The 26,820-nt window shown below is 38.7% G+C and overlaps 2 protein-coding genes across 11 annotated transcripts in view; one reads left to right on the top strand and one right to left on the bottom strand.

Moving 5' to 3' along the window:
* LOC127435654 (pinopsin-like) overlaps positions 1–26,820 on the top strand; it is a 29,929-nt gene that overhangs the window by 591 nt on the left and 2,518 nt on the right. Inside the window, 3 exon segments of the mRNA XM_051689284.1 lie at positions 103–431; positions 1,381–1,626; positions 1,762–1,884. Coding sequence (XP_051545244.1) covers positions 103–431; positions 1,381–1,626; positions 1,762–1,878 — 692 coding nt within the window. The 3' untranslated portion in view covers positions 1,879–1,884.
* Positions 2,383–26,820, bottom strand: part of LOC127435646 (uncharacterized) — a 32,083-nt gene continuing 7,645 nt past the window's right edge. For 2 of the 10 annotated variants that reach the window (XM_051689261.1, XM_051689265.1), the window contains exons 8-19: positions 15,890–16,075; positions 15,669–15,768; positions 14,626–14,767; positions 12,724–12,907; positions 12,525–12,624; positions 8,559–8,680; positions 8,410–8,447; positions 8,165–8,277; positions 7,022–7,164; positions 6,851–6,945; positions 4,961–5,039; positions 2,387–4,331 (exon numbers count right to left, since the gene is read on the bottom strand). In XM_051689261.1, coding sequence (XP_051545221.1) covers positions 4,095–4,331; positions 4,961–5,039; positions 6,851–6,945; positions 7,022–7,164; positions 8,165–8,277; positions 8,410–8,447; positions 8,559–8,680; positions 12,525–12,624; positions 12,724–12,907; positions 14,626–14,767; positions 15,669–15,768; positions 15,890–16,075 — 1,539 coding nt within the window. In that variant the 3' untranslated portion in view covers positions 2,387–4,094. The other 8 variants (XR_007896272.1, XM_051689267.1, XM_051689263.1 and 5 more) reach the window with 8 other exon arrangements.

Raw genomic sequence — 26,820 nt, 5'->3', positions numbered from 1 at the left:
GTAAACTTGAAACAATACTTTGTCTTATTTATACAGTAGACTACTGTTATGTAGGTAAAATGAAAAACATCTTTTAGACAACTGTTAATGTCTTCTCCCCAGGCCTGGTGTCTCTGTGGACTCTCACACTGTTGGCATATGAGCGATACAACGTTGTCTGCAAACCCATGGCAGGCTTCAAGCTGAACATCCGCAGGAGCTGCCTGGGTCTTGTATTTGTCTGGCTCTATTGCCTCTTCTGGGCCGTCCTACCTTTGCTGGGCTGGAGCTCGTATGGGCCAGAGGGGGTCCAGACGTCATGCTCTCTATGCTAGGAGGAAAGGTCCTGGAGCAACTACAGTTACCTCATCTTCTACACCCTTTCCTGCTTCATCCTACCCACTGCTATCACTGTATACTGCTACAGTAATGTTCTTATCTCCATGAATAAGGTATGGAGACTCATTTGATCATGCTGATGCCATAAAGCAATTACCATATTAGTGAGGTTCAGCTTGTGTGCAGAGTCTACAGTATATGTGTTTAAATTCAGGTAACTTATTCATTCCTTCCTTTCCTGAATCTTTTTTTTTTTTTTTTTTTTTCCCCAAGTCCTCGTGGTCGCGTTGTGATTTGCCTCAGTCCGGGTGGCGGAGGACGAATCCCAGTTGCCTCAGTGTCTGAGACAGTCAACCCGCGCATCTTATCACGTGGCTTGTTGAGCACGTTGCCACGGAGACATAGCGCGTGTGGAGACTTCAAGCCATCCACCGCGCAACCATGCTCAGCTCACCACGCGCCCCACCGAGAACGAACCACATTATAGCGATCACGAGGAGCGACCATGTGACTCTACCCTCCCTAGCAACCTGGCCAATTTGGTTGCTTAGGAGACCTGGCTGGAGTCACTCAGCACCACCTGGGATTCTAACTAGCTAGCTAGCGAACTCCAGAGGTGGTAGCCTGCGTCTTTACCACTGAGCTACCCACCATGCCGCCCCCCCCCCCCAAATCTTGATTCCTGATTCCTGATTCCTGATTCCTTTCTTTCTTTCTCTCTCTCTTGATATGTTTCGTCCTTTTCTTTTTTGTTTCTTTTTCATTTTCATTTATTTCTTGATATATTCCATCCTTTCTTTCGTTCTTCCTTTTTGTTTCCTTCTTTCTTTTTTGTTTCTTTTTTCCTTCCTTCTCTCCTCCCTTCCTTTCTTGATTCTTTTTTCCATTTTCCTTCCTTCCTTGATTCTTGATATGTTCCTTTCTTTCTCTTTCTTTCTTTCTTTCAGACAACTCTCATACTTCAATGCAAGTGATATCCCATAATTCTTTTAAAGGGATGTAGTGAATGCAAGAGGTGTCACTCATGAACTTTTATTAGTTCCATTCCTTCCCCATCTTTAGATCAACAAAAGCATTGAGCTTCAGGGAGGTAAAAACAGCCTGGAGGAAAATGATCTTGTGACCCGGATGGTCTTGGCTATGTTAATAGCTTTCTTTATCTGCTGTCTGCCTTACACGGCCATCTCGGTTGTTGTAGTTGTGGATCCAAAGATCTACATCCCACCTCTGGTGGCCACCATGCCTATGTACTTCGCCAAGACTAGCCCCGTTTACAATCCCATCATCTACTTCCTGACTAACAAGCAGGTTTGTACAGTTTATTTAGCTTGTTTCTAAATACTATGTTGTACATTATGTTTATAGTTATTTATAGTTACAGTATAGTAAATTAGGCCATCTATAGAATGGAATACCTAATACTCCCAGTTATGCTCTTTTCAGTTCCGAGAATCCTCTCTGAAAATCCTGTCCTGTGGTCGACACATACCCCGAGACACTGGCACAGGCAGTCTAAAGATGTGCAAATCACAGAAGAGCAGCAGGGTCATTCCAGTATGATCAGAGGTCTGTGGATTACATACTACTCTATGTACCGCACTGTAATGCTTCCCTGATTTAAAGTCTGTGAAGCTGAACTATGGATAAAGCTGAACACCATGTTTTTGATTATGAATTTTTATAAGTAAATAAAGACACTGCATGGTAATAATTTCATAGAACTTATCTTGAATTATATTATTATTTATAATTATTAATTACATCACATTTTGTTGAGCCAAATGTTCAGTTTTAAAATTTGAACTATTTGTTTTATAAAAAATGTTTTACTAAAAAACTAACAGTGTAGACACTTGTAAAAGAATATTAAAAAACAAGTGAAATAAAAGGTTTTGAATATATTAAGTTCCAAATTATAAATGTACTACACTTATGGCAAAGTTATTTTATAAAATGGATGCAGAGCAGTGACTGAAAAGGTCACAAGTGAGCATCTTAATTCCAGATTTAGAACTAAAGAAGTCTTCTTGCATAAAGATTGTAAAACCTTTCCTAAATTAATCTCCTCAAAATAAGATTACCAATGTGTTCATCACTATGACAACCAGAGCATAAAATACAGCCATCATTAAAGATGTTTGCTAATTATGTATATTCTGTTGAGAATACAGTACTTGTTCACTTTTACATATAATGTTTTCATTTAACTCAATTCAGAAGTGTGAACTTCTTAAGATAAACAGAGAAGGGTTTATTATTTCATAGTTAAACTGGTGTATATGAATACATCAAATCAATTTTACAATAATACAATATAAAACCTCAAAGGCAGAAATACTGGAAGGGGAAAAATGATTAAATCACCCCCTTGGATTGTGCTGTAATTGGCATTGTTCTGTCTGGATATGACATCTAAAAACCAGCAAGTTGCCTGATAAAAAATAAAAATCCCTGGTGACCAAGTACCCTGTAGGGTGTTAATTGAAAAACGCAAACAACTTAGAGCCATGGTGATGTCAGTTAGCAAACTATCTTTTTCTCTGAAAGTGTAAGGTAAAATTCCTCTTACATGTGATAAAAGGAGTGACAGAAAATGACAAAGGTTGAAGATGTGCCTTTTAGGATATACAGTATGACTGAAATTTACTGTACATCTTTATTAAATGTAAATTGAAAGTAGGCTTCATTATTCTTTGTTTTGCCTTAACATTAAATATAGATATGTAAAGAAGTAATATTGTTCTGAGCAGTTTCATATAAGTAGGAAGGATGTTGGATAGATGCCTTCTTCCATTAATAGCATCAAATCTTGACAACATTACAAAACTAATTGTTCCCCACTGTATCTTTTATTGCCTTGTCAAAAAACAGTTATGTGTGATCACAAAGATTCAATTAAAAATAGAAAATAATTGTCTTTTTCAAATAGTTAATACAGGCCTGGGTAGCTCAGTGGTAAAATACGCTGGCTACCACCCCTGGAGTTCGCTAGTTTGCTAGTTCGAATCCCAGGGCGTGCTGAGTGACTCCAGCCAGGTCTCCTAAGCAACCAAATTGGCCCGGTTGCTAGGGAGGGTAGAGTCACATGGGGTAACCTCCTTGTGGTCGCTATAATGTGGTTTGTTCTCGGTGGGGTGCATGGTGAATTGAGCGTGGTTGCCGCGGTGGATGGCGTGAAGCCTCCACACGCGCTATGTCTCCGTGGCAACATGCTCAACAAGCCACGTGATAAGATGTGCGGGTTGACTGTCTCAGACGCGGAGGCAACTGGGATTCGTCCTCCGCCACCCGGACTGAGGCGAATCACTATGCAACCACAAGGATTTAGAGCGCATTGGGAATTGGGCATTCCAAATTGGGAGAAAAAGGGGAAGGGGAAAAAAAATACAGGTCAATGTAACATACAAGTACTTGTAATCACAAATGATTCACTGTGCAAATGCCTTCAATTGATCTCTCTTTGGAAACTTCATACAGTAAAATGATTTAAAATACAAGTAGCTTCAGTTAGGGACTGTACCAACACACTAATTCCTAAGTGTGCATTGAGAACACTCTAGCTCAGCACATAAAACTTGACATTTTCTTTTGCAAAGTACCTAATAGGTTAATAAAATATGTATTATTTTTAACCATAATAAAATATAGTTTTAACTATTATTTCTGTACAGTCCAAAATAAAATTTCTTTGTGCGCCTCATTTTCAATAAAAGCATAAATTATTTAATCCATTTACAAAAGACTGGTTGTGACACTGCATATACACAGTAAAGTGCTCAATCAGGTCCACTCCTTTTGGAACAGAATAGAACAGTTAATGATGTTACAAAGGAACAAATATTAATAGAATAACCGAAAACACACAGTAACACTAACATTAATCGCAACATTATAGTAAAATCATACACTGGAAGCAGTGAGCTGAAGTAGCTTTTCCTCTCAACAGCCAGCAGGAGATGGGGCGAAAAAATACAGTGCAAGAAGAATGAGATACACCACCACCAGAGCAGAACCTGTGAATAAATACACAAACAAAGGAAAATAATTTTACCACTTTGAAAGCTTCTATGAAGCAAAAAAGGCAGTAGAGAACAACTGTGGTACTGAAAAAAAAATACTCTTTAAGCTACATTATGGATATATAATCACAAGGGCACTTGTAATATTGAGTTTAACCCAACAACTGCTTTATATTTCTAACTGTTAGAAGTCTTGATTAAATCAACACAGGTTTACAGAATACAACTATTACCTTGAAAGTAATCCGACTTTCCGTCCATAAAAATAAAATTCACGAGGATGACGCTAAAGATACTGGCCCACAAATGCAGGTCACTGAAGATGAGTACAAACCCAACATCCTGTTATGGAAAGATCACTTTTAAACACAATAATGACCCTTATACACACATTACCCAGCAATATACCACAAACAATAACATTGCTTTGGGCTTTTGATATTTGCGACAGTGAAATACAGTATATTAATATTTAGCTAAATAAGATATATACTAGATGTCTCAAATGTGTAAAACAAAACACCCAGGATTAGAAATATACAGTTGTTGATGAATTTGAACCAGTAGTTAATGACTGTTTTTAAAAATATGTGTAAGAAAATGGGATTTCCAAGACGACTTACGTAAAAGAAGTTGAATAAAATCAGGATGGGGATCTGAATCATGCACACCTGCACGGCAATGCAGCTTCCGACTTCTAAACTGTAAGAAAATTACAAAATGTAAGCATCTGTGTCTCTGGCTAGATTGCCACAGTGGCTTTAGTGTAGACTTGAAATAGACATTACACACAGACATATACAGTGGCAAGAAATAGTGGCAAAAGTATGTGAACCCTATGGAATTACCAGCATTTATATATACATTTGTCTTAAAATCTGGTTTGATCTTCGTTTAAGTTACAGTGAATAACACAAAATCTGTTTTGACTAATAACACACAAATTATTGTATTGTTCTTTTAAATATTGAATACATCATTCAAACATTTACAGTGTATGTTGGAAAAAGCATGTGAACTCCTAGGCTAATGACGTCAACAAAAGCTAATTAGAGTCAGGAGCTGGCAAACCTGGCATCCAATTAATGAAACGAGATTGGAGGTGTGGGTTAGAGCTACTTCGACTTATAAAAAGCACTCAAACATTGTGAGTTTGCTATTTACAAGAAGCATCTGCTGACATGGACCATGCCTCGCAAAAAAGAGATCTCAGAAGACCTATGATCAAGAATTGTTGGTTTGCATAAAGCTGAAAATGGTTACAAAGTTACCTCAAAGATCTTATATATTCATCTGTCCACGGTTAGACAAATTCTTTATAAATGGAGATGATTTAGTATTGTGGCTACTCTCCCTAGAAGTGGCCATCCAGCCAAGATGACTTAAAGGGCACACTGCAGAATGGTCAATGAAGTAAAAATAAAAGCCTACAGAATCATTGGAACTGGTTAAAATCTCTGTTTATGAGTATACTATATGGAAAACATTATACAGGCATGGTGTCCATGGCAGGACACCACGAAGGAAGCCGCTGCTTTGCAACAAAAACATTGCTACACACCTGAAGTTTGCCAAAGACCACCTTGACACTCCATAATGCTACTGGGAAAATGTTTTGTTGGCTGATGAAACTAAGGTTGAATTGTTTGGGAAGAACATGCAACACTACGTATGGCATAAAAAGGGCACCGCATACCAACATGAAAACATCATCCCAACGGTGAAGTACGGTGGAGGAAGCATCATGATTTGGGGCTGAATTGCTTCAAGTCTGGACTGCTTGCCATCACTAAGGGAAAAATTAATTCCCAAGTTTATCAAGATGTCCCACAGGATCATGTCAAGATGGCTGTGTGCCAGCTGAAACTTAGTATAAGTTGGGTGATGCAGCAAGACAATTACCCTAAACATCGAAGTAAATCCACAGAATGGCTTTAGAGTGGCCCAGTCAGAGCCCAGACCTTAATCCAATAGAGATGCTGTGGAATGACCACAAGAGAGCCGTTCACACCAGACATCCTAAGAATATGGCTGAGCTGAAGCAGTTCTGTAAGAAAGAATGGTCTAAAATTCCTTCTGAACGTTGTTAAGGTCTAATCCGCAGCTACCGGAAATGCTTGGTTGAGGTTATTGCTGCCAACGGAGGATCGACCAGTTATTAAATTCAAGGGTTCAGTTACTTTTTCCACAGCACTGTTAATGTTTAATGGGATGTGTTCAATAAAGACATGAAAGATTATAACTGTATGTGTGTTGTTAGCTTAAACACATTGTGTTTGTCTATACTTGTGACTATGATGAAAGTGAGATCACATTTTATGACCATTTAATGCAGAAAACCAGCTAATTCCATACACATACTTTACATACACATACTTTTTCTTGCCACTGTAAAAGAGGAACCAGGTCAAAGTGCATCATTCTAAAAGAGGAACACAAACACTATAAATTAGATCCAACGCTTAAGTTTTAACTCTGGAGTTTATCAACTGTAGATTTGAAGAACAACCGACCTCAAACTGATTTTATTCTGCAGAGCAAACTGGATCCCATTGACTATTTCTGGTATTTCCGGGACCATGGCTAAAAGAGTCACACCTATGAAATACTGATACAAAAAAAAGGGTCAAAACATATCACTATAAAATAGTATGTTTGTGTGTGTGTATGTGAGGAGTACTAACCTGAGATATAGATGAGTGGCTGAGTATTGGTTGAATGTGTTCTGAGGTCAGATCAGCACAGGCTGACATCAAAACTGTGGCAATGATGAGAATGAGCAAAGCTCTCCATCGAGACCAATGCACTGATGCTCCGTGATGACCTGCTGTGCACACATACATTCAAATGCCATATTTATTATGGTGGGGACCTCCCATTGACTTCTGTTTTTTTTAATTTAAGCTAATTATAATCACTACTGCACCCACTACTGCAAGGACATTCTTATATATGTCTGCACTATTTTTTAATTGTTGATCTAAGTAAACATGCATTCACGTCTTTGACCGTTGCAAGACATCTTGCGCCATGAGTGCTGTATTTTTTTATTTTTTTTTATCACCCTACAAATGGCTTACTTTTAGATGTCTCTGCATATTAAAACATACTTCAGCTTTAAAGGGATAGTTCACCCAAAAATTTAAATTCACTCATCATTTACTCACCCCATCCCAGATGTATATGGCTTTCTTTCTTCTGCTGAACACAAAAGAAGATTTTTCAGCTCTATAGGTCCATACAATGCAAGCGAATGGTGTCCAGAACTTTGAACCTCCAAAAATCACATAAAGGTAGCATTAAAGTAAACCATAAGACTCCAGTGGTTTAATCCATGTCTTCAGAAGAAATATGATAGGTGTGGGTGAGAAACAGATCCATATATAAGTCCTTTTTTAACTATAAATTCTCCACTTTCACTTCCACATTCTGAAAAGGTCAGTGAAAGTGGAGATTTATAGTAAAAAAGATTTTAAATAATGATCTGTTTCTTAATCAAAGTGACTGCTTTGCTTCAGAAGACATGTATTAAACCACTGCAGTATGGATGACTTTTATGCTGCCTTTGTAAGATTTTTGAAGCTTCAAAGTTCTGGCCACCATTCATTCGCACTGTATGGACCTACTGAGCTAAGATATTCTTCTAAAAATCTTTGTGTACAGCAGAAGAAAGAAAGTCATACACATCTGGAATGGCATGAAAGTGAGTAAATGATGAGAGAATTTTCATTTTTGGGAATCCAATATTTCTTTAAGGTCACTTAATATTGAGCATAGATGTCAAAGCACCCTATCAATTCTTTTATTACAGGGTTTAACAAACTAACCCGTTCCATCTCCAATTTGAATATCATAGATGTGTGAATGAGTTTTCAGAGTAAAGATGAGGCCAATGATATAGGAAACCGGGAGGAGAACAGAAACAGTGTACACTAGAGGCCTGAAAGAAATAAACACACAACAAACAGACAAAAAAAAAAAGTATAATGACATTAAATTACAAGCTTCTAAAAATATTGCATCTAGAACTTTGACTATAGAGACTGATAACATTTTCTCCCTAAGAACTTACTCAATGTGACTGTGAAACAGGCTGTAGCTGTTTTCACTCTAGTGAACCAAAAAGAAAACACAAACAATGTATTGAAAATGACTTGGTCTTTCATATCTCATGTGCAAAAATGTATAATCACTGAACATGATGCATGTCTGAAATCTCACCAGATCGTAGTGACAGTTTTTGCACATGAAGGACCCACTACTGTTGGTCCCTGTGGAGTTAGTACAGTCCTCACACACTAGATTCCCATAGGCTTTAGAGAAGAGTGTAGGGGCAAACACTCCTACAAAGACATCAACAGTCATAATCAAAAGTAAACCATTTTTAGTAATCCTGTTTGCAAAAATAAAATAAAAAATAAATAAATAAATTTTCACATTTTGGGACATTTAAAAGACAACATGAAATCAAAATCGACTCTTCTTGATAAATGTCCCTGGTATAGTGTACAGTATTCTACAGGAAAAAATGTTTGTTTTCATAATTTTTCGTTGAAATGAAACTTTTTCAGTGTCTGAAACAACTGGAAGTTGTAGGGCATTATATCCACGCTACTCTTTTCCATACAATGAAAGTGAATGGTGACCAAAGATTAGAGGTCGACCAATATATCGGTTTTACTGATTAATCGGTGCCGATGGTTATCGCTATTGGAAAAAAATCAACGGCAATAGTTTCTGTTTTTTTGTTTGTTTTCTTCCCCTGTGGCTGGCGCTAGAGGGGTCTACAGTTGAAACTCCTTGGTTCTACAGTATAATAGTGCCCTCTAGAGGTTAACCCTCCTATTGCGTTCGGGTCATTTTTGACCAAGGAATGGTAGATAATAATTTTTAAATACATCGTTTTTTTGTACAGGAACCAAACTTTGTGACTTTTGATAATTTTTTAGTTATTTTTTTTATAAAATTGTTTGAGATATAACCATTAAAAAAAAAAATCATATCTTTGCTTTGCAGGACAGTTTTGTACATCAATACATTCGATTTGTTTTTTTTTATAAACACCACTTACATTTAGAATCTTTCCCATACTCTCTCACACACTTTTTCTCTCATTGGGACTGCATCTTGTTTGCAAATATGCACACACACATACAGTCACACACACATTCCTGTACAAAACAGACATTACAGATGTAACAAACACAACAAATAAACTAATAAAAGGTACTATGGGCTAAAGGGGGTGTGGCAAGATTTTGTTCATGCACACATTAGTCTAAATAGAGCTTGAAAGATGAAACTGTCCACCTTTTACTCTGTAGCCATCTGATGGCGAACCAGCTTGCAGCATAGTTGCGCATCAACATTCGGCAGTTCATGCGAGTAAATAGAATAGATTTTGCTTAAAAACATAGTAAAGAAGTATTAATACTGTAAACTTGAGTTTTACAGTTGTTTTGATGAAGTTTATTTGACAAAGAATATGCTCGTTTTATAACTTTTGACCACCAAGTTGTTTTGAGCAGTTATGAGTAATAGGAAATTCATTAAAATTACTAGTAATTCTCACATTAGATGTTAATATAAATTGTATATTATGTTATATTTAGATAAAATTCCACAGAAATGTTGATAAAAAAGATGTCTTTACATCAGGGGTGAGGCCAGAAATCTCCAAATGAGTGGACCTTGGTGAAACAGGGTGGACCTCTATTCTGTGCCTAATGTCATCGTGAATATAATGAAGTGTGCCCCTTTCCTCAGCCGTTATTAGTCAATATTCGCTCATTTACACTTACCTTAATATTACTAGTTGCATAATTACAGGTACAATAACAATAATTATTTGTTTTTGAACAATTATTAAGTTATTAATAAAATCTAAGTAATTTAACATGCAATGAAAAATGAAATGACCATAGAAATAAATACAACAAATTAATAAGAGATATGATGCAATAAACATTATTATTAGAAACATTTCAGTCCTCCTGCTTTGCACAGGTGTTGGCTATTTCCCCAAAGATCGAATTTTTAATTAAGCTGACTCTTTTGGCTGACGTTCTGGGTTTCGTGGAGCTGCTGCAATGTCGCAAAATATTTATTTTGAGTAATAGTCTATGTACAATAAGAGGTCTGGTGAAAAACGAGAGTGAATAAGATGTTCTATTTAACAGCTGTCCTATAGATTTGGGGAATGTTACATTCAAATGGAGGCTAAAGAGTAGACAAGCACAGAAGAGAAACTTCTTGTTCAAGAACCATTTCTGAGGTTATAGCTGCTTAATTCTGACACATATGACAAATCACCTGTCATCCCAATGTCATTGCATCATGAGATGGTCAGAGATCATATTCAGTGTTCTCATAGATGACACTATTCCTGCAAATTGTTCCCAGATTATGGACAGAAGAAATAGTGAGAACTAGTGATATGCACGTGTTTCGCGAGACACGGTGGCCAATAAACCTCTGAACACAGCGAATCGGAGACACGCATCGATGGCTTTTCTTCTGTTTTTCAAAATATGATCAATTGTGCTTCTTCAAATGCTTGTATTTGTGTCTAACAGCGTTTCTTGTGATTTGTCACTCTGAGATGTCTTACAGGTCGCCTGCCACAGTTGCGGGTAGACAACGAACAAAATTACCCACTAATTTCATATCCTGCCATGTCATCTACAGAAAATCTACCACACTCCCACATAAAATAATAATAATAATAAAATAAGTGAGAGATATCATGGATAAATTATCTTGGTGCTAAGCGGATCTGTTTACAGGCATGACTGTATAGTGCTATGCCATGCAGAGAACATGAGCAACTTGGTGAGAAGTTCACCATAATCATATCAAACTTTTTATTTGAAATAAAAAACATATTTTTCAAACAGCATGTGAGCTATTTTGCATGTGACAAATGCAGTTTCTTTTTATTTGCAAACTGTTAGTATATTCCTGCAGTTTTGATTGGGTGGACCAGCCGTCAATCTGGGTGGACCAGTGCCACTCTGGCCCTTATGTGGTCTCACATCTGCTTTACATGTATCACACTGGTTTTGCTGTAGTTAATGTATATTTTGACATGTCAAAGAATTTCTACATTTTATTATTTAAAAAAATGGCATATTAATTAATTTGTCAGTAAAGATGCCAAAAATATCAATATTTTTTACATGTATTAACAGTTAAGAACGTATTAATGACTTACAATATAGTTTTAGAAGAAAACCATTGGGTTTCAAATTATTTATAAGCTTAAATTCCACCGGGTCAAAATTGACCCGCGAATGTAAAAGGTGTATGCAGATTCTGAACGCAAAAGGAGGGTTAATTAAAAAACAAAGTCTGACTCCATGTGAAGTTTGTTGTCACTTGTCTAGACTATGGAGAGAGACGGACACTTCAGAAGCGGGTTTAAAACATTGACAGAGAAATCCAAAGTATGTATACAGTATAGTACATGTTATTATTACAGATAGTCATGGTATAATAAATAAATAATTTAAAACAACCGAAATTTTATAGTAGGTGGTTTGATAATTCATTTGTTTATAACAAATTGCTGCACTGGAGAACTGCATTGCCGACAAACTGCTTACAATGTCAAATCTGTTAGAAAATAATCAACATGAGGGTATGTTAATTTTGTTATAAAGTTCAGCTCTATTTTACATTGAGTGGAAAGTTTTCATTGAAAATTATCGTCCGATTAATCGGCTATCGGCCTGTTTTCCCACCTTTGTTATCGGTATCGGAAAAACCCACTTTCGGTCGACCTCTACCACAGATGTCAAGCAAAGGGGCTGGGGAAAAACTGACAATTTTTCTTCCTTTTTTAAGCTTGACAACCCCTAATCCACATCCACGTTGTTTGAAAAAGAGAAGTGTGAACATTCTGCCAAACATCTCCCATTGTGTTCCACAACATAGTTTCGGTGAACTATTTCTTTAACCAAAAGTATTGCCAGCCCAATACAATTTATCCAATTAAAACTGACCTATGAAATCAAGTCCCTTTCTACATTATTTACCACCAAAAATGTCACATTATGTATGTTAATGAATGTGAATACTGTTTCATATAGTCTTTACTTACAACAGAATGAAAGAGAAAACAATGATAAGTGACAGAGGCAAAATAACAAGCAGGGTTGTGCCAGCTCACAGTAAATGACATCTTACCCCCTATTGATATGAAGAGCAGAGAGGAGCTGACCCCTGCTGAGCGGCTGTTAAACCTCTGCTCTGTGTACCTGAGCCCTCCAATTATCATACAGATCCCCTGAGAAAAAGACAAAAATATATTGGTTGTGTATGGTTCACTATAAAAGAGTCTTATTAGGTAATCTAATAAATGGCTTATGGGTAACAGATCACATACTGGTATAAATAGGATGCAGCCCAGCAATGTTCCGGTAAGAGCAGCCTTCACTATCTCATGCAGACACTTATTTCCCTGGTGATGACCTCGGAGCAAGGCTGTGATGTAAAAGCTCAACTCCGTAATGGAACCGAACGTGGCGTTCACCACTGCCCCAACAGCAAAATTACTCTGAGCGGAAATACTAAGAACAGTACAGTACTGCATTTACAGTTGTGCTCAAAAGTTTTCATACCCTTAGAGAATTGGTAATATATGTACCATTTTTAAAGAAAACATGAGTGAGCGGGCAAAACACATTTATTTTATTTCTTATGGGATTCATATTCAACTGTAGGTTATAACAGAATGGCACAATCATAAAACAAAACATGGCAACAAAGAAAAAAAATGAAATGACCCCTGTTCAAACGTCTGCATACCCTTAGTTCTTAATACTGTGTATTTCCCCCTTTAGCATCAATGACAGCGTGCAGTCTTTTGTAATAGTTGTCTATGAGGCTCCAAATTCTTGCAGGTGGTATAGCTGCCCATTCGTCTTGGCAAAATGCCTCCAGGTCATGGAAAGTCTTTGGTCGTCTTGCATGAACCGCACGTTTGAGATCTCCCCAGAGTGGCTCGATGATATTAAGGTCAGGAGACTGTAATGGCCACTCCAGAACCTTCACCTTTTTCTGCTGTAACCACTGGAGGGTCAACTTGGCTTTGTGCTTAGGGTCACTGTCATACTGGAAAGTCCAAGAGCGTCCCATGCGCAGGTTTCATGCAGAAGAATGCAAATTGTCTGCCAGTATTTTCTGATAACGTGCTGCATTCATCTTGCCATCAATTTCCACAAAATTCCCCATGCCTTTAGAGCTCACACACCCCCAAAACATCAGTGAGCCACCACCATGCTTCACAGTATGGATGGTATTCTTTTCACTATAGGCCTTGTTGACCCCTCTCCAAACATAGCACATATGGTTGTGACCATAAAGCTCTATTTTGGTCTTGTCACTCCACATTACAGTGTGCCAGAAGCTGTGAGGCGTGTCAAGGTGTTGTCGGGCATATTGTAACCGGGCTTTTTTGTGGCATTGGCGCAGTAAAGGCTTCTTTCTGGCAACTCAACCATGCAGCTCATTTTTGTTCAAGTATCGTCGTATTGTGCTCCTTGAAACAACCACACCGTCTTTTTCCAGAGCAGCCTGTATTTCTCCTGAGGTTACCTGTTGGTTTTTCTTTGTATCCCGAACAATTCTTCTGGCAGTTGTGGCTGAAATCTTTCTTGGTCTACCTGATCTTGGCTTGGTATCAAGAGATCCCCAAATTTTCCACTTCTTAATAAGTGATTGAACAGTACTGACTGGCATTTTCAAGGTTTTGGATATCTTTTTATATCCTTTTCCATCTTTATAAAGTTCCATTACCTTGTTACGCAGGTCTTTTGACAGTTCTTTTCTGCTCCCCATGGCTCAGTATCTGGCCTGCTCAGTGCATCCACGTGAGAGCTAACAAACTCATTGACTATTTATACACAGACGCTAATTGCAATTTAAAAAGCCACAGGTGTGGGAAATTAACCTTTAATTGCCATTTAAACCTGTGTGTGTCACCTTGTGTGTCTGTAACAAGGCCAAACATTCAAGGGTATGTAAACTTTTGATCAGGGCCATTTGGGTGATTTCTGTTATCATTATGATTTAAAAAGGAGCCAAACAACTATGTGATAATAAATGGCTTCATATGATCACTATACTTAAATAAAAGACAGTTTTTTTTGCATGATCAGTCATATTTTCAAAATCAATGCCAAAATTTCACAATTTCTGCCAGGGTATGCAAACTTCTGAGCACAACTGTATGTCGATTTCAGTGATATTTGTAACCTTTTGATGCTGTGCTGGCATTATCACTCACCTTGCAATGCCCATGCCAATGTAATATGACAGTGGGATGATGGAGCTGACTGCTGTGGCAAACTTGACTTCAGAGCTGGCAAACTGGTTTGTTTTGTCCACATAACCAATTACCAATGACACAATAACTAATGGTAAGAGATCTACAAGAATTATATATAAGGAAATAAATGAAAAATGTCTTGCCTCACAAAGCATTAAAGGGATAATTCATACACGTCATCATTTATACACTCACATGTCATTCTAAACCGGTATCACTTTCTTGCGTGGAACACAAAAGGAGTTGTTAGGCAGAATGTTTGTCTCAGTCACCATTCATTTTTATTGCACTTAATTTCCTCTGCAATGACATGGAATGGTGACTGAGGCTAACATTCTGCCTAACATCTTTTTTGTGTTCCACAGAAAAAAGAGATTCTGGGTATGGGTTCGGAACAACATGGGGGTGAGTAAATAATGACAGAATTTTCCTTTTTGGGTGAAGTATCCCTTTAATCATAAATAATAACATTATTTATGATTAAGTATTAATTATTAATTGTCATCATTTTCGGTAACACTTTACAATAAAGTTCCATTTGTTAACATTAGTTAATGCGTTAGGTATCATGAACTATCATTAAACAATACTTTTTTTTTTACAGCCTTTATTAATCTTTGTTAATGTTAGTTAATAAAAATACAATTGTTCCTTGTTAGTTCATGTTATTTCGTAGTGCATTAACTAATGTTAACAAATAAAACTTTTGATTTTAAAAATGTATTACTGTATGTTGAAATTAACATTAACAAAGATTAATAAATGCTTTAAAAGTATTGTTTATTGTTAGTTCATTGTAACTAATGTAGTTAAATAATGTTAACAAATGGAACCTTATTGTAAAGTGTTACCGCATTTTCATGCTAAATGAGTGTAGTCTCTCTCAGATAACATAGTAATAACCTCACAATCTTCTGTTCATGCGACATCGAGACGTTACAATCGAGACATTAAAATGGCAATTCACTTCTATGTGTTTGTAGATTTGACGTTGAGGATACTGACAGCAAAAACATTGATCCCGTCTACTGTGTATTTATAGTAGTAGAGGTTTACTGCATGGTAGCAGCAAAGAATAACTTGGCATTCCTGCTCTTGAGCCTAAAAATAAAAAGCAAATAGAAATAATCAAGTTCTTATTAGTCTTTTTGTAGCTATAAGACATATAAATATTTCAATTTATTGACTTCACTGGTTTATAATGACAAAATTGTGCTCTAACCACTGAAGCTGCACTGATCTGAATGCGTTCAGGAGGCATGAGTAGGATGCTGTGTAAGGTCTTGCTGCTCATCTTGGCCACAGGGATGGTGAAAACCAGAAGCCAGGAGAGCAGACACACTACAGAGTGTGTGAGGGCCAAGAGAGGATAACCCACCAGGAGCCAAACATATGTGCTTATACGACACTGAAATTAAATGAGATACACACAGAGGACATATTTGAATTGAGTTTCCCTGATACTCAAAGGTTAAGTGAAGTGCATAAGGGAATGGTGATAGCTCATTGATTGTTACTTGTAAGGTCTGAGCCTGCAACTTTTTGGTTATTAGCCCAGAACCATTACAAATCTTAAAGTATATCAGTTTATGTGGGTCGTTGACAAATAAGGTGATAAAATTAGAAATCTTTTAGAAATGTAGTTTAAAACACATGTATCAAATTCATAGAAATGTAATATAGTATATGTGGTTAAATTGATTTCAAACATTTTGGAAAAATATTCACAGCATTTTCTAAAAAATAAATAAAAATAGTACTTTTCAATTTCAAGGGGTGTAACCATCAGTTAAAAAGTATTCATACATTGCTTGCACCTTGAACATATGCAAGTGTATATGCAACTTAATTATGAATTTCTAAAAATAAATAAAGATTTCAAGGTACTTTTTTTTTATTTTTATAAATATTCATTTTTGAGTTACGAATATCAAGAAGTTGTCTTAGGGTTCCTTCATTTGACCTTAACAAAATGTGCCTTTTCATAAAAAAATCTAAATATCTGATATTTAGCAGTAGTGTAGTCTAGAGCAGGGGTTTTCAAAGTGTGGGGCGCGCCTCCCCAGGGGGGCGCTAGAGCATGTCAGTGGTAAAGGCGCGGAGAGTGGTAAAAAAAATTATTAAATAGTTAAATATATATTAAATATTAAATAGAGTTGAACTATTACATTATATTTAAAACATTATTTAAACAGTTCTGAAAATAATAGGCAAATCTTTGTGAAGATTCTCTGATATTTGTCAAGCCTGCCAATAAAGCAGATGTGATGTATTAGTCTGTAATTACAATGGAGCGGTTTCTGAGACCACCAAATTCGAATCCTTCAGTTTCAGGGATCAAACACAAAAGACGACGATACAATGAGCAATATTTTAGTTTAGGATTTACATGGACAGGATCAGTTGATGCACCACAATGTTTATTTTTCGTTCGTCAGGAGATTTTAGCTAATGACAGCATGCGACCTGCTAAACCCCGCAGACACCTTGACACCAAGCATGCTGAGGTAGCGGGAAAACCTCCTGAGTTTTTCCAAAGAAGACTTCAAGCCTTTCAAGGTCAGAAAAATGTTGTTGGAGAATTTGTCAAATTAAATGCAAAGGCCGAGGTCACGTGACACCATGTGAGGATCGGACGTGTGTACGGCGAGCTCTGCGCACTTTGCTAGTTTTACTTTTAATGATATAAACCGGTGAGATTCGATACACTCTGTTCCATAACTGTTCTAGTAGGACAATATGTAGAAGAATTTAAAATCCTCGGGCTCTGGAGACATTAAAAGACACTTACATGCTCAAGTTGACACCCGAGCAGGCCACGAGCCAGGGAGTCGATTTAGACGGGGAAGTGCGAGAAATGCGGCGAGAGATGTTGAACATGTCGGCAATGCAGACGAAGGTCGTTGCTGACTTGGAGGATCTTGCTGTGATACGTCGATCTTTCACCCCCATGGAGGCGAAGTTTACTGATGTGGTTACAATAGTGGGGGATGTTGAGAAATGGATCGATTACCTGTAGTCATCGGAGAGGGAATTATCTGCTAATCCACTAGCGGCCAAGGTGGATTTGGAGCATATCTGGGAGAAGTTGGAGGACATGGAGAACCGTAGCTGGCCGAATAACGTCCGTATCGTCGGAATTCCAGAGGATGAAGAGGGACAGGATATGATGAAATTCCTGGAAGGGATCTTACCGAATCTGCTCAACATAACAGGCCATAAGCTGGAAATGGAGCGAGCTCACAGGGTTCCTGTTCAGCGATCCGCGGAGGGAGGCAGGCCCGATCAATTCTGGACACATTTCTGAGATCATTCGATAAAGATCTTGTGTTACATGAAGGCGAGGAGTAAAGGAAGGCTTTCTTGGAAGAACCACAGCACTTTCTTGTTCCCAGACTTTGCGAATTTGACGAGAGAATTCAATCGACGTGATCGATTCAAGGAATGCAAGAAACATTTACATCAACGGAAGGTCGCTTTTTCACTGATATTCCCGTCCAAATTGAGAATAGATGCTAAGGATGGCCGTAAAACATTCACATGCCCACAGCAAGCGTTGTCCTTCATAAAGTCAATGGAGTGAGTAAGTCATCTTGTGGTTCTCACGTTGCAGCCGAGAGGACTGGCACACTGAACATTCGCTTGACTGTTTGGGAAAACAGTTTTTTGTTTTTCTTGGTGGTTCTGCCTAGCGGCTGGAATTTATTATGTGGAGTGGCACAAATTTAGGACAGTTCTATGGATGAATCTACACCCTCTTTGTACTTATTCCTCATTTTGGCTGGAGTTTGTTTTATGGAGTATTTCTTGCAAAGACATTGGAGTGATTAAGTCATTTGTTTGTACTCATGTTGCAGCCGAGTGGACCGGCTCACTGAACATTTGCTTGACTGTTTGAAGAATCTGCGTGCCTTTTTTGTGCTGGTTCCGCCTAGCGGCTGGAGTTTATTTTGTGGAGTAACACACCTTCAGGACAGTTTTGTGGATGAATCTACACGCTCTTTGTGTTTATTCCGCCTATTGGCTGGAGTTTGTTTTATACATTGTCTTTTGCCGTGTAATTCTGTCTGACAAAATTTGTATAGAAACACGGACTTGAGTAATCCGACGGCAAAGTTGTCATGGGGGCTCTCGTAGGCGTACATGGACTGTTTGAGTTTGGAGGGATGGGCACCAGTTGGCACTGTCGTGCGCGGGGTTGAGCACGTTTTTCTTTTTTCTATTTGTTTGGTTTTGGGGGATGTTTGGGTTCTAATGGTTGCACTAATGTTGGAATGCGATCTTTATAATTTTGTTTTTGACACACAATCTATTTTTTCTTATATGTCAAAATGTCAAATGTTAATATGAGTGGATTGTCTCTCTCCACGTGGAATATGAATTATCTTCTTTAGTGTAAGAAATATGATATAGTGTTTCTTCAAGAAACACATCTTTCTCTGCAGAAAGCTGAAAAAATTGGGAAGTTATGGGGTGGGCATTTTTTTTATAGTGCTGGCTCGAGTAAGAGCAGGGGAGTCATTACACTGATAAGTAAACATCTACAATTCAAATGTCTCAAACAGAGTAAAGATAAATAAGGAAGAGTCATTATTGTTTTAGCTGAAATTCAGGGACAAAGTCTTATTTTGGCTAATATATATGCACCTAATGTTGATGATCAGGGATTTTTTATAGATCTTGAAGGGATGTTGCAAGCTGCTGGCACCCCCATGATATAATATTAGGAGGAGACTTTAATCTTTTGATGGGTTCAGTCCTTGATCATAGTGAAGCAAAAATGTGCAAGCCCCCTAGAGCAACATTGACGCTCCACAAAATCTTGGTCTTACAGATATTTGGAGACTTTTGAACCCATCTGGTAGGGACTATAAATTTTTTTCATCAGTCCATAAGACTTACTCTGGAATATATATATATATATATATATACAGTGGTTTGAAAAAGTGTTTGCCCCCTTCCTGATTTCTTATTTTTGCATGTTTGTCACACTTAAATTTTTCAGATCATCAAACAAGTTTAAATATAAGTCAAAGATAACACAAGAAAACACAAAATGCAGTTTTTAAATGAAGGTTGTTATTATTAAGGGAAAACAAAATTCAAACCTACATGGACCTGTGTGAAAAAGTGATTGCCCCCTAAACCTAATAACTGGTTGGGCCACCCTTAGCAGCAACAACTGCAATCAAGCGTTTGCGATAACTTGCAATGAGTCTTTTACAGCGCTGTGGAGGAATTTTGGCCCATTCATCTTTGCAGAATTGTTGTAATTCAGCCACATTGGAGGGTTTTCGAGCATGAACTGCCTTTTTAAGGTCATGCCACAGCATCTCAATAGGATTCAGGTCAGGACTTTGACTAGGCCACTCCAAAGTCTTCATTTTGTTTTTCTTCAGCCATTCAGAGGTGGACTTGCTGGTGTGTTTTGGATCATTGTCCTGCTGCAGAACCCAAGTTCGCTTCAGCTTGAGGTCACGAACAGATGGCCGGACATTCTCCTTCAGGATTTTTTGGTAGACAGCAGAATTCATGGTTCCATTTATCACAGCAAGTCTTCCAGGTCCTGAAGCAGCAAAACAGCCCCAGACCATCACACTACCACCACCATATTTTACTGTTGGTATGATGTTCTTTTTCTGAAATGCGGTGTTACTTTTACGCCAGATGTAATGGGACACGCAACTTCCAAAAAGTTCAACTTTTGTCTAGTCAGCCACAGAGTATTTTCCCAAAAGTCTTGGGGATCATCAAGATGTTTTCTGGCAAAAATGAGACGAGCCTTAATGTTCTTTTTGCTCAGCAGTGGTTTTCGTCTTGGAACTCTGCCATGCAGGCCATTTTTGCCCAGTCTCTTTTTTTATGGTGGAGTCATGAACACTGACCGTAACTGAGGCAAGTGAGGCCTGCAGTTCTTTGGATGTTGTTGTGGGGTCTTTTGTGACCTCTTGGATGAGTCGTCGCTGCGCTCTTGGGGTAATTTTGGTCGGCCGGCCACTCCTGGGAAGGTTCACCACTGTTCCATGTTTTCACCATTTGTGGATAATGGCTCTCACTGTGGTTCTCTGGAGTCCCAAAGCTTTAGAAATGGCTTTATAACCTTTTCCAGACTGACAGATCTCAATTACTTTCTTTCTCATTTGTTCCTGAATTTCTTTGGATCTCGGCATGATGTCTAGCTTTTGAAGATCTTTTGGTCTACTTCAGTTTGTCAGGCAGGTCCTATTTAAGTGATTTCTTGATTGAGAACAGGTGTGGCAGTAATCAGGCCTGGGTGTGGCTAGAGAAATTGAACTCAGGTGTGATAAACCACAGTTATGTTTTAACAGGTGGGGCAAACACTTTTTCACACAGGGCCATGTAGGTTTGGATTTTGTTTTCCCTTAATAATAACAACCTTCATTTAAAAACTGCATTTTGTGTTTACTTGTGTTATCTTTGACTAATATTTAAACTTGTTTGATGATCTGAAACATTTAAGTGTGACAAACATGCAAAAAAATAATAAATCAGGAAGGGGGCAAACACATTTTCACACCACTATATATATCTTAGTCCCTCATTTCATCTGTTGTTGACTGCTCAATTGGAAACATTTTAGTCTCAGTTCACACCCTGGTGTTTTTAGAGGTGTTGCCACATATTCACCAAAAAATCCAAAGCACAAGAACTTGGGAATATTAAAAGTGCTGAGGCAGAGCTGAAGCACCGAATTTCGTCTAATGGCCTCAGAGAATTGACCAAATTGAAATAAAAATATAATAAAAATTATTTTGTCGCGGAAGGAGGAGTTTTGGCTATTCAGGGCAAGATAGTCATACTTTGAGTAGGGGGACAAGGCAGGAAAACTTCTGGCTAGATATATAAATCAGAGAGAGTCTTTTTCTACCATTCCCTCAGTGAAATCTGCTGGTGGTGAAATATTTACCTCAGCCATTGATATTAACAATGCTTTTAAAGAATACTATCTTGATCTTTATAGCTCCACGTCTTCGTCTACTGAAGAGGATATTAGAAACTTTGTGGAACCAACTGACGACTGAGCAAAAAAATTCTCTTGATTCTGAGATAACTTTGGAGGAGCTCTGCGAGGTAATTAAGGCATTGCCTACAGGCAAGGCTCCAAGGCCAGATGATTTTGTTGCTGAATTTTTTAGATATTATGCTACAGAACTGGCTCCACTTTTGTTCGAAGTTTATAAGAATGTTCATCATTAAAGAATGGAAAGCTTCCGCCAACCATGACACAAGCCCGGATCAGTCCGATTCTTAAAAAGAACAAAGATCCAAGGGAGTGTAAGAGTTACCGTCCAATTTCCCTGATCCAGCTAGACATAAAAATATTGTCAAACATCTGGCTAACCGATTAAGTAAAGTTATGACATCTCTTATACATACAGATCAGGTGGGGTTTATTCAGAGCCGCAGCTCTTCTGATAACATTTGGCTCTGACAGCATACTGCCCGATAACGGCTCTTCAGCCAGGCGCCTTCCAGTGGCCCAAACAGGGCATTGAGTATTTGGGTATTTTATTCCCAGCAAATTTGCGTGATTTAGTTAGAGTTAATTTTGACCCTTTAATAAAAAGGTTTTCGAGTGATGTGGGCAGGTGGGCTTCATTACGTTTATTGATGATTGGGAAGGTTAATGTTATCAAAATTAATTGTATTGTAAAATTCAACTACCTGCTACAGTCACTCCCTATAGATGTCCCCCACTCTTATTTCAAGCAATTTGATAGCATAGCGAAGTCCTTCATTTGGAATGGGAAACGTCCCAGATTACATTTCAGTAAGCTGCATAGGCCAATTGATAAAGGTGGGCTAGGCCTACCCAAGATTTAGTTTTATTATTATGCGTTCGGTCTCAGACATTTGGCTCATTGGTCGCTTCCACCTGAGAGAGCCCATCCCTGGTTTTGTATTGAACAGAAAGTTCTTGCCCCTATTTCGCCATTGCAAAGCCTTTCTATCAAACAAACCAGAGAAGTTAAATTACACCCCTTTATCTCGCATTTACACCCGGTATGGACAAAAGTGTCCAGTGTATTTAATTCGGACATTTATTTAAATGTTGCCTCATAATTATGGCTTAGCACCAAATGATGTATTAATAAATCCACTTTCTGCTGGCCAGAGTGGATTGTGAGGGAGGTTAATACACTCGGTGACCTATATGAGAGCGGAGTGTTGAGATCCTTTGAAAATCTGATTCAACATTTTGGGATTCCCAGATGTCAGTTCTTTAGATATTTACAGCTGTGCCACCTGCTCTGTACTATATCTGGGAGTAGCATACACCCCTTAAAGCGGCAGATACTCTGGGAGTGGTGATTACTGCTTTTGGAAAAGGTCATAAGGCATCAGTTTATTACTCCATGCTAATTTAGAGTCTGGGGGACGGAGCTTCAACTTCTCTCAAGAGATTATGGGAGAAAGATTTAAACTTGGTATTGGAGGAGGGAGAGTGGGCTAGGATTCTAAAAAAACATCAAGTCTGCATCTAGAGATGCAAGGGTGTGCCTTAAGCAATTCAAGATTTTACATCGATTTTATTGGACCCCCTCTAGATTGCATAGGCTTGGTCTTAAAGACACACCCACCTGCTGGCGATGCCAATCAGAGGATGGAGACATAACCCATGTCTTTTAGGGGTGTGTTAAGATCCAGGAGTTTTGGTTGAAGGTTCAGAGTCTTGTGTGTGATGTATTGGGCACTCGGCTTTCATTTTGCCCCAGACTCTGTATTTTGGGCGATGGGGCGGTCATCGACATAGAGAATAGACACATAAAGAGTTGGGTCCTAACTAGCGTCATGATCACCATACAGATTTTTTTAAGGGGTTTGAGGTCGGCTGGAGCGCCCTCATTTCAGGAGTGGTGCTCGGAGATGGGGAGGGTGGCGGCCTTTGTAGAAGGGTCTTTTAGAAGACTAGGAAAATGTCATTTGTTTATGGAGAAATGTGGCGGAAATCTGACGTTGCTGTACGTGTAATTATTATTATTATTTTATTTTTTTATCTTTTTATTTTTGTGTGTGTCTATAATCATGTGTGTATACTCATATGTGACCACAGGGATGTTTGTTGGGGGTCAGGGCGGGGTTGGGGATTGAGAGGGGGAGGGGTGGTTGTGGGGTTTAAATGTTGATTCCATATATACAGTTGTGCTCAAAAGTTTGCATACCTGGCAGAAATTGTGAAATTTTGGCATTGATTTTGAAAATATGACTGATCATGCAAAAAACAAAACAAAAAGAAAACTGTCTTTTACAGTGCATCCGGAAATTTATTTCCCTGCTACAGCGCTTCACTTTTTCCACATTTTGTTATGTTACAGCCTTATTCCAAAATGGATTAAATTCATTATTTTCCTCAAAATTCTACAAACAATACCCCATAATGACAATGTGAAAGAAGTTTGTTTGAAATCTTTGCAAATTTATTAAAAATAAAAAACGAAAACAAATCACATGTACATAAGTATTCACAGCCTTTGCCATGACACTCAAAATTGAGCTCAGGTGCATCCTGTTTCCATTGATCATCCTTGAGATGTTTCTACAACTTGATTGGAGTCCACCTTTGGTAAATTCAGTTGATTGGATATGATTTGGAAAGGCACACGCCTGTCTACATAAGGTCCTACAGTTAACAGTGCATGTCAGAGCACAAACCAAGCCATGAAGTCCAAGGAATTGTCTGTAGACCTCCGAGACAGGATTGTATCGAGGCACAGATCTGGGGAAGGGTACAGAAAAATTTCTGCAGCATTGAAGGTCCCAATGAGCACAGTGGCCTCCATCATCCTTAAATGGAAGAAGTTTGGAACCACCAGGACTCTTCCTAGAGCTGGCCGCCCGGCCAAACTGAGCGATCGGGGGAGAAGGGCCTTAGTCAGGGAGGTGACCAAGAACCCGATGGTCACTCTGACAGAGCTCCAACGTTTCTCTGTGGAGAGAGAAGAACCTTCCAGAAGAACTACCATCTCTGCAGCACTCCACCAATCAGGCCTGTATGGTAGAGTGGCCAGACGGAAGCCACTCCTCAGTAAAAGGCACATGACAGCCCACCTGGAGTTTGCCAAAAGGCACCTGAAGGACTCTCAGACCATGAGAAACAAAATTCTCTGGTCTGATGAAACAAAGATTGAACTCTTTGGCCTGAATGGCAAGCGTCATGTCTGGAGGAAACCAGGCACCGCTCATCACCTGGCCAATACCTTCCCTACAGTTAAGCATGGTGGTGGCAGCATCATGCTGTGGGGATGTTTTTCAGCGGCAAGAACTGGGAGACTAGTCAGGATCGAGGGAAAGATGAATGCAGCAATGTACAGAGATATCCTTGATGAAAACCTGCTCCAGAGCGCTCTGGACCTCAGACGTGGGCGAAGGTTCATCTTCCAACAGGACAACGACCCTAAGCACACAGCCAAGATAACAAAGGAGTGGCTACAGGACAACTTTGTGAATGTCCTTGAGTGGCCCAACAAGAGCCCAGACTTGAACCCGATTGAACATCTCTGGAGAGATCTGAAAATGGCTGTGCACCGACACTCCCCATCCAACCTGATGGAGCTTGAGAGGTCCTGCAAAGAAGAATGGGAGAAACTGCCCAAAAATAGGTGTGCCAAGCTTGTAGCATCATACTCAAAAAGACTTGAGGCTGTAATTGGTGCCAAAGGTGCTTCAACAAAGTATTGAGTACATGTGATTTTTTATTTTTTTTTCTTTTTTTCTTTATAATAAATTTGCAAATATTTCAAACAAACTTCTTTCACATTGTCATTATGGGGTATTGTTTGTAGAATTTTGAGGAAAATAATGAATTTAATCCATTTTGGAATAAGGCTGTAATATAACAAAATGTGAAAAAAGTGAAGCGCTGTGAATACTTTCCGGATGCACTGTATTTAAGGCTAGTGATCATATGAAGCCATTTATCATCACATAGTTGTTTGGCTCCTTTTTAAATCATAATGATAACAGAAATCACCCAAATGGCCCTGATCAAAAGTTTACATACCCTTGAATGTTTGGCCTTGTTACAGACACACAAGGTGACACACACAGGTTTAAATGGAAATTAAAGATTAATTTCCCACACCTGTGGCTTTTTAAATTGCAATTAGTGTCTGTGTATAAATAGTCAATGAGTTTGTTAGCTCTCACGTGGATGCACTGAGCACGTTTGATACTGAGCCATGGGGAGCAGAAAAGAACTGTCAAAAGACCTGCGTAACAAGATAATGGAACTTTATAAAGATGGAAAAGGATATAAAAAGATATCCAAAGCCTTGAAAATGCCAGTCAGTACTGTTCAATCACTTATTAAGAAGTGGAAAATTCGGGGATCTCTTGATACCAAGCCATGGTCAGGTAGACCAAGAAAGATTCAGCCACAACTGCCAGAAGAATTGTTCGGGATACAAAGAAAAACCCACAGGTAACCTCAGGAGAAATACAGGCTGCTCTGGAAAAAGACAGTGTGGTTGTTTCAAGGAGCACAATATGACGATACTTGAACAAAAATTAGCTGCATGGTCAAGTTGCCAGAAAGAAGCCTTTACTGCGCCAATGCTACAAATGACAACACCTTGACACGCCTCACAGCTTCTGGCACACTGTAATTTGAAGTGACGAGACCAAAATGTTTGGAGAGGGGTCAACAAGGCCTATAGTGAAAAGAATACCATCCCCACTGTGAAGCGTGGTGATGGCTCACTGATGTTTTGGGGGTGTGTGAGCTCTAAAGTCACGGGAATCTTGTGAAAATTGATGGAAGAATGAATGCAGCATGTTTTCAGAAAATACTGGCAGACAATTTGCATTCTTCTGCGCGAAAGCTGCACATGGGACGCTCTTGGACTTTCTAGCACGACAATGACCCTAAGCACAAGGCCAAGTTGACCCTCCAGTGATTACAGCAGAAAAAGGTGAAGGTTCTGGAGTGGCCATCACAGTCTCCTGACCTTAATATCATCAAGCCACTCTGGGGAGATCTCAAACATGCGGTTCATACAAGACGACCAAAGACTTTGCATGACCTGGAGGCATTTTGCCAAGATGAATGGGCAGCTATACCTCCTGCAAGAATTTGGGGCCTCATAGACAACTATTACAAAAGACTGCATGCTGTCATTGATGCTAAAGGGG

This window comes from Myxocyprinus asiaticus, chromosome 46 (assembly GCF_019703515.2).
Source record: "Myxocyprinus asiaticus isolate MX2 ecotype Aquarium Trade chromosome 46, UBuf_Myxa_2, whole genome shotgun sequence".
NCBI lineage: Eukaryota > Metazoa > Chordata > Actinopteri > Cypriniformes > Catostomidae > Myxocyprinus > Myxocyprinus asiaticus.
Note: the sequence above shows the minus strand (reverse complement) of the source record. Positions and strands in the feature narration are given on the sequence as shown.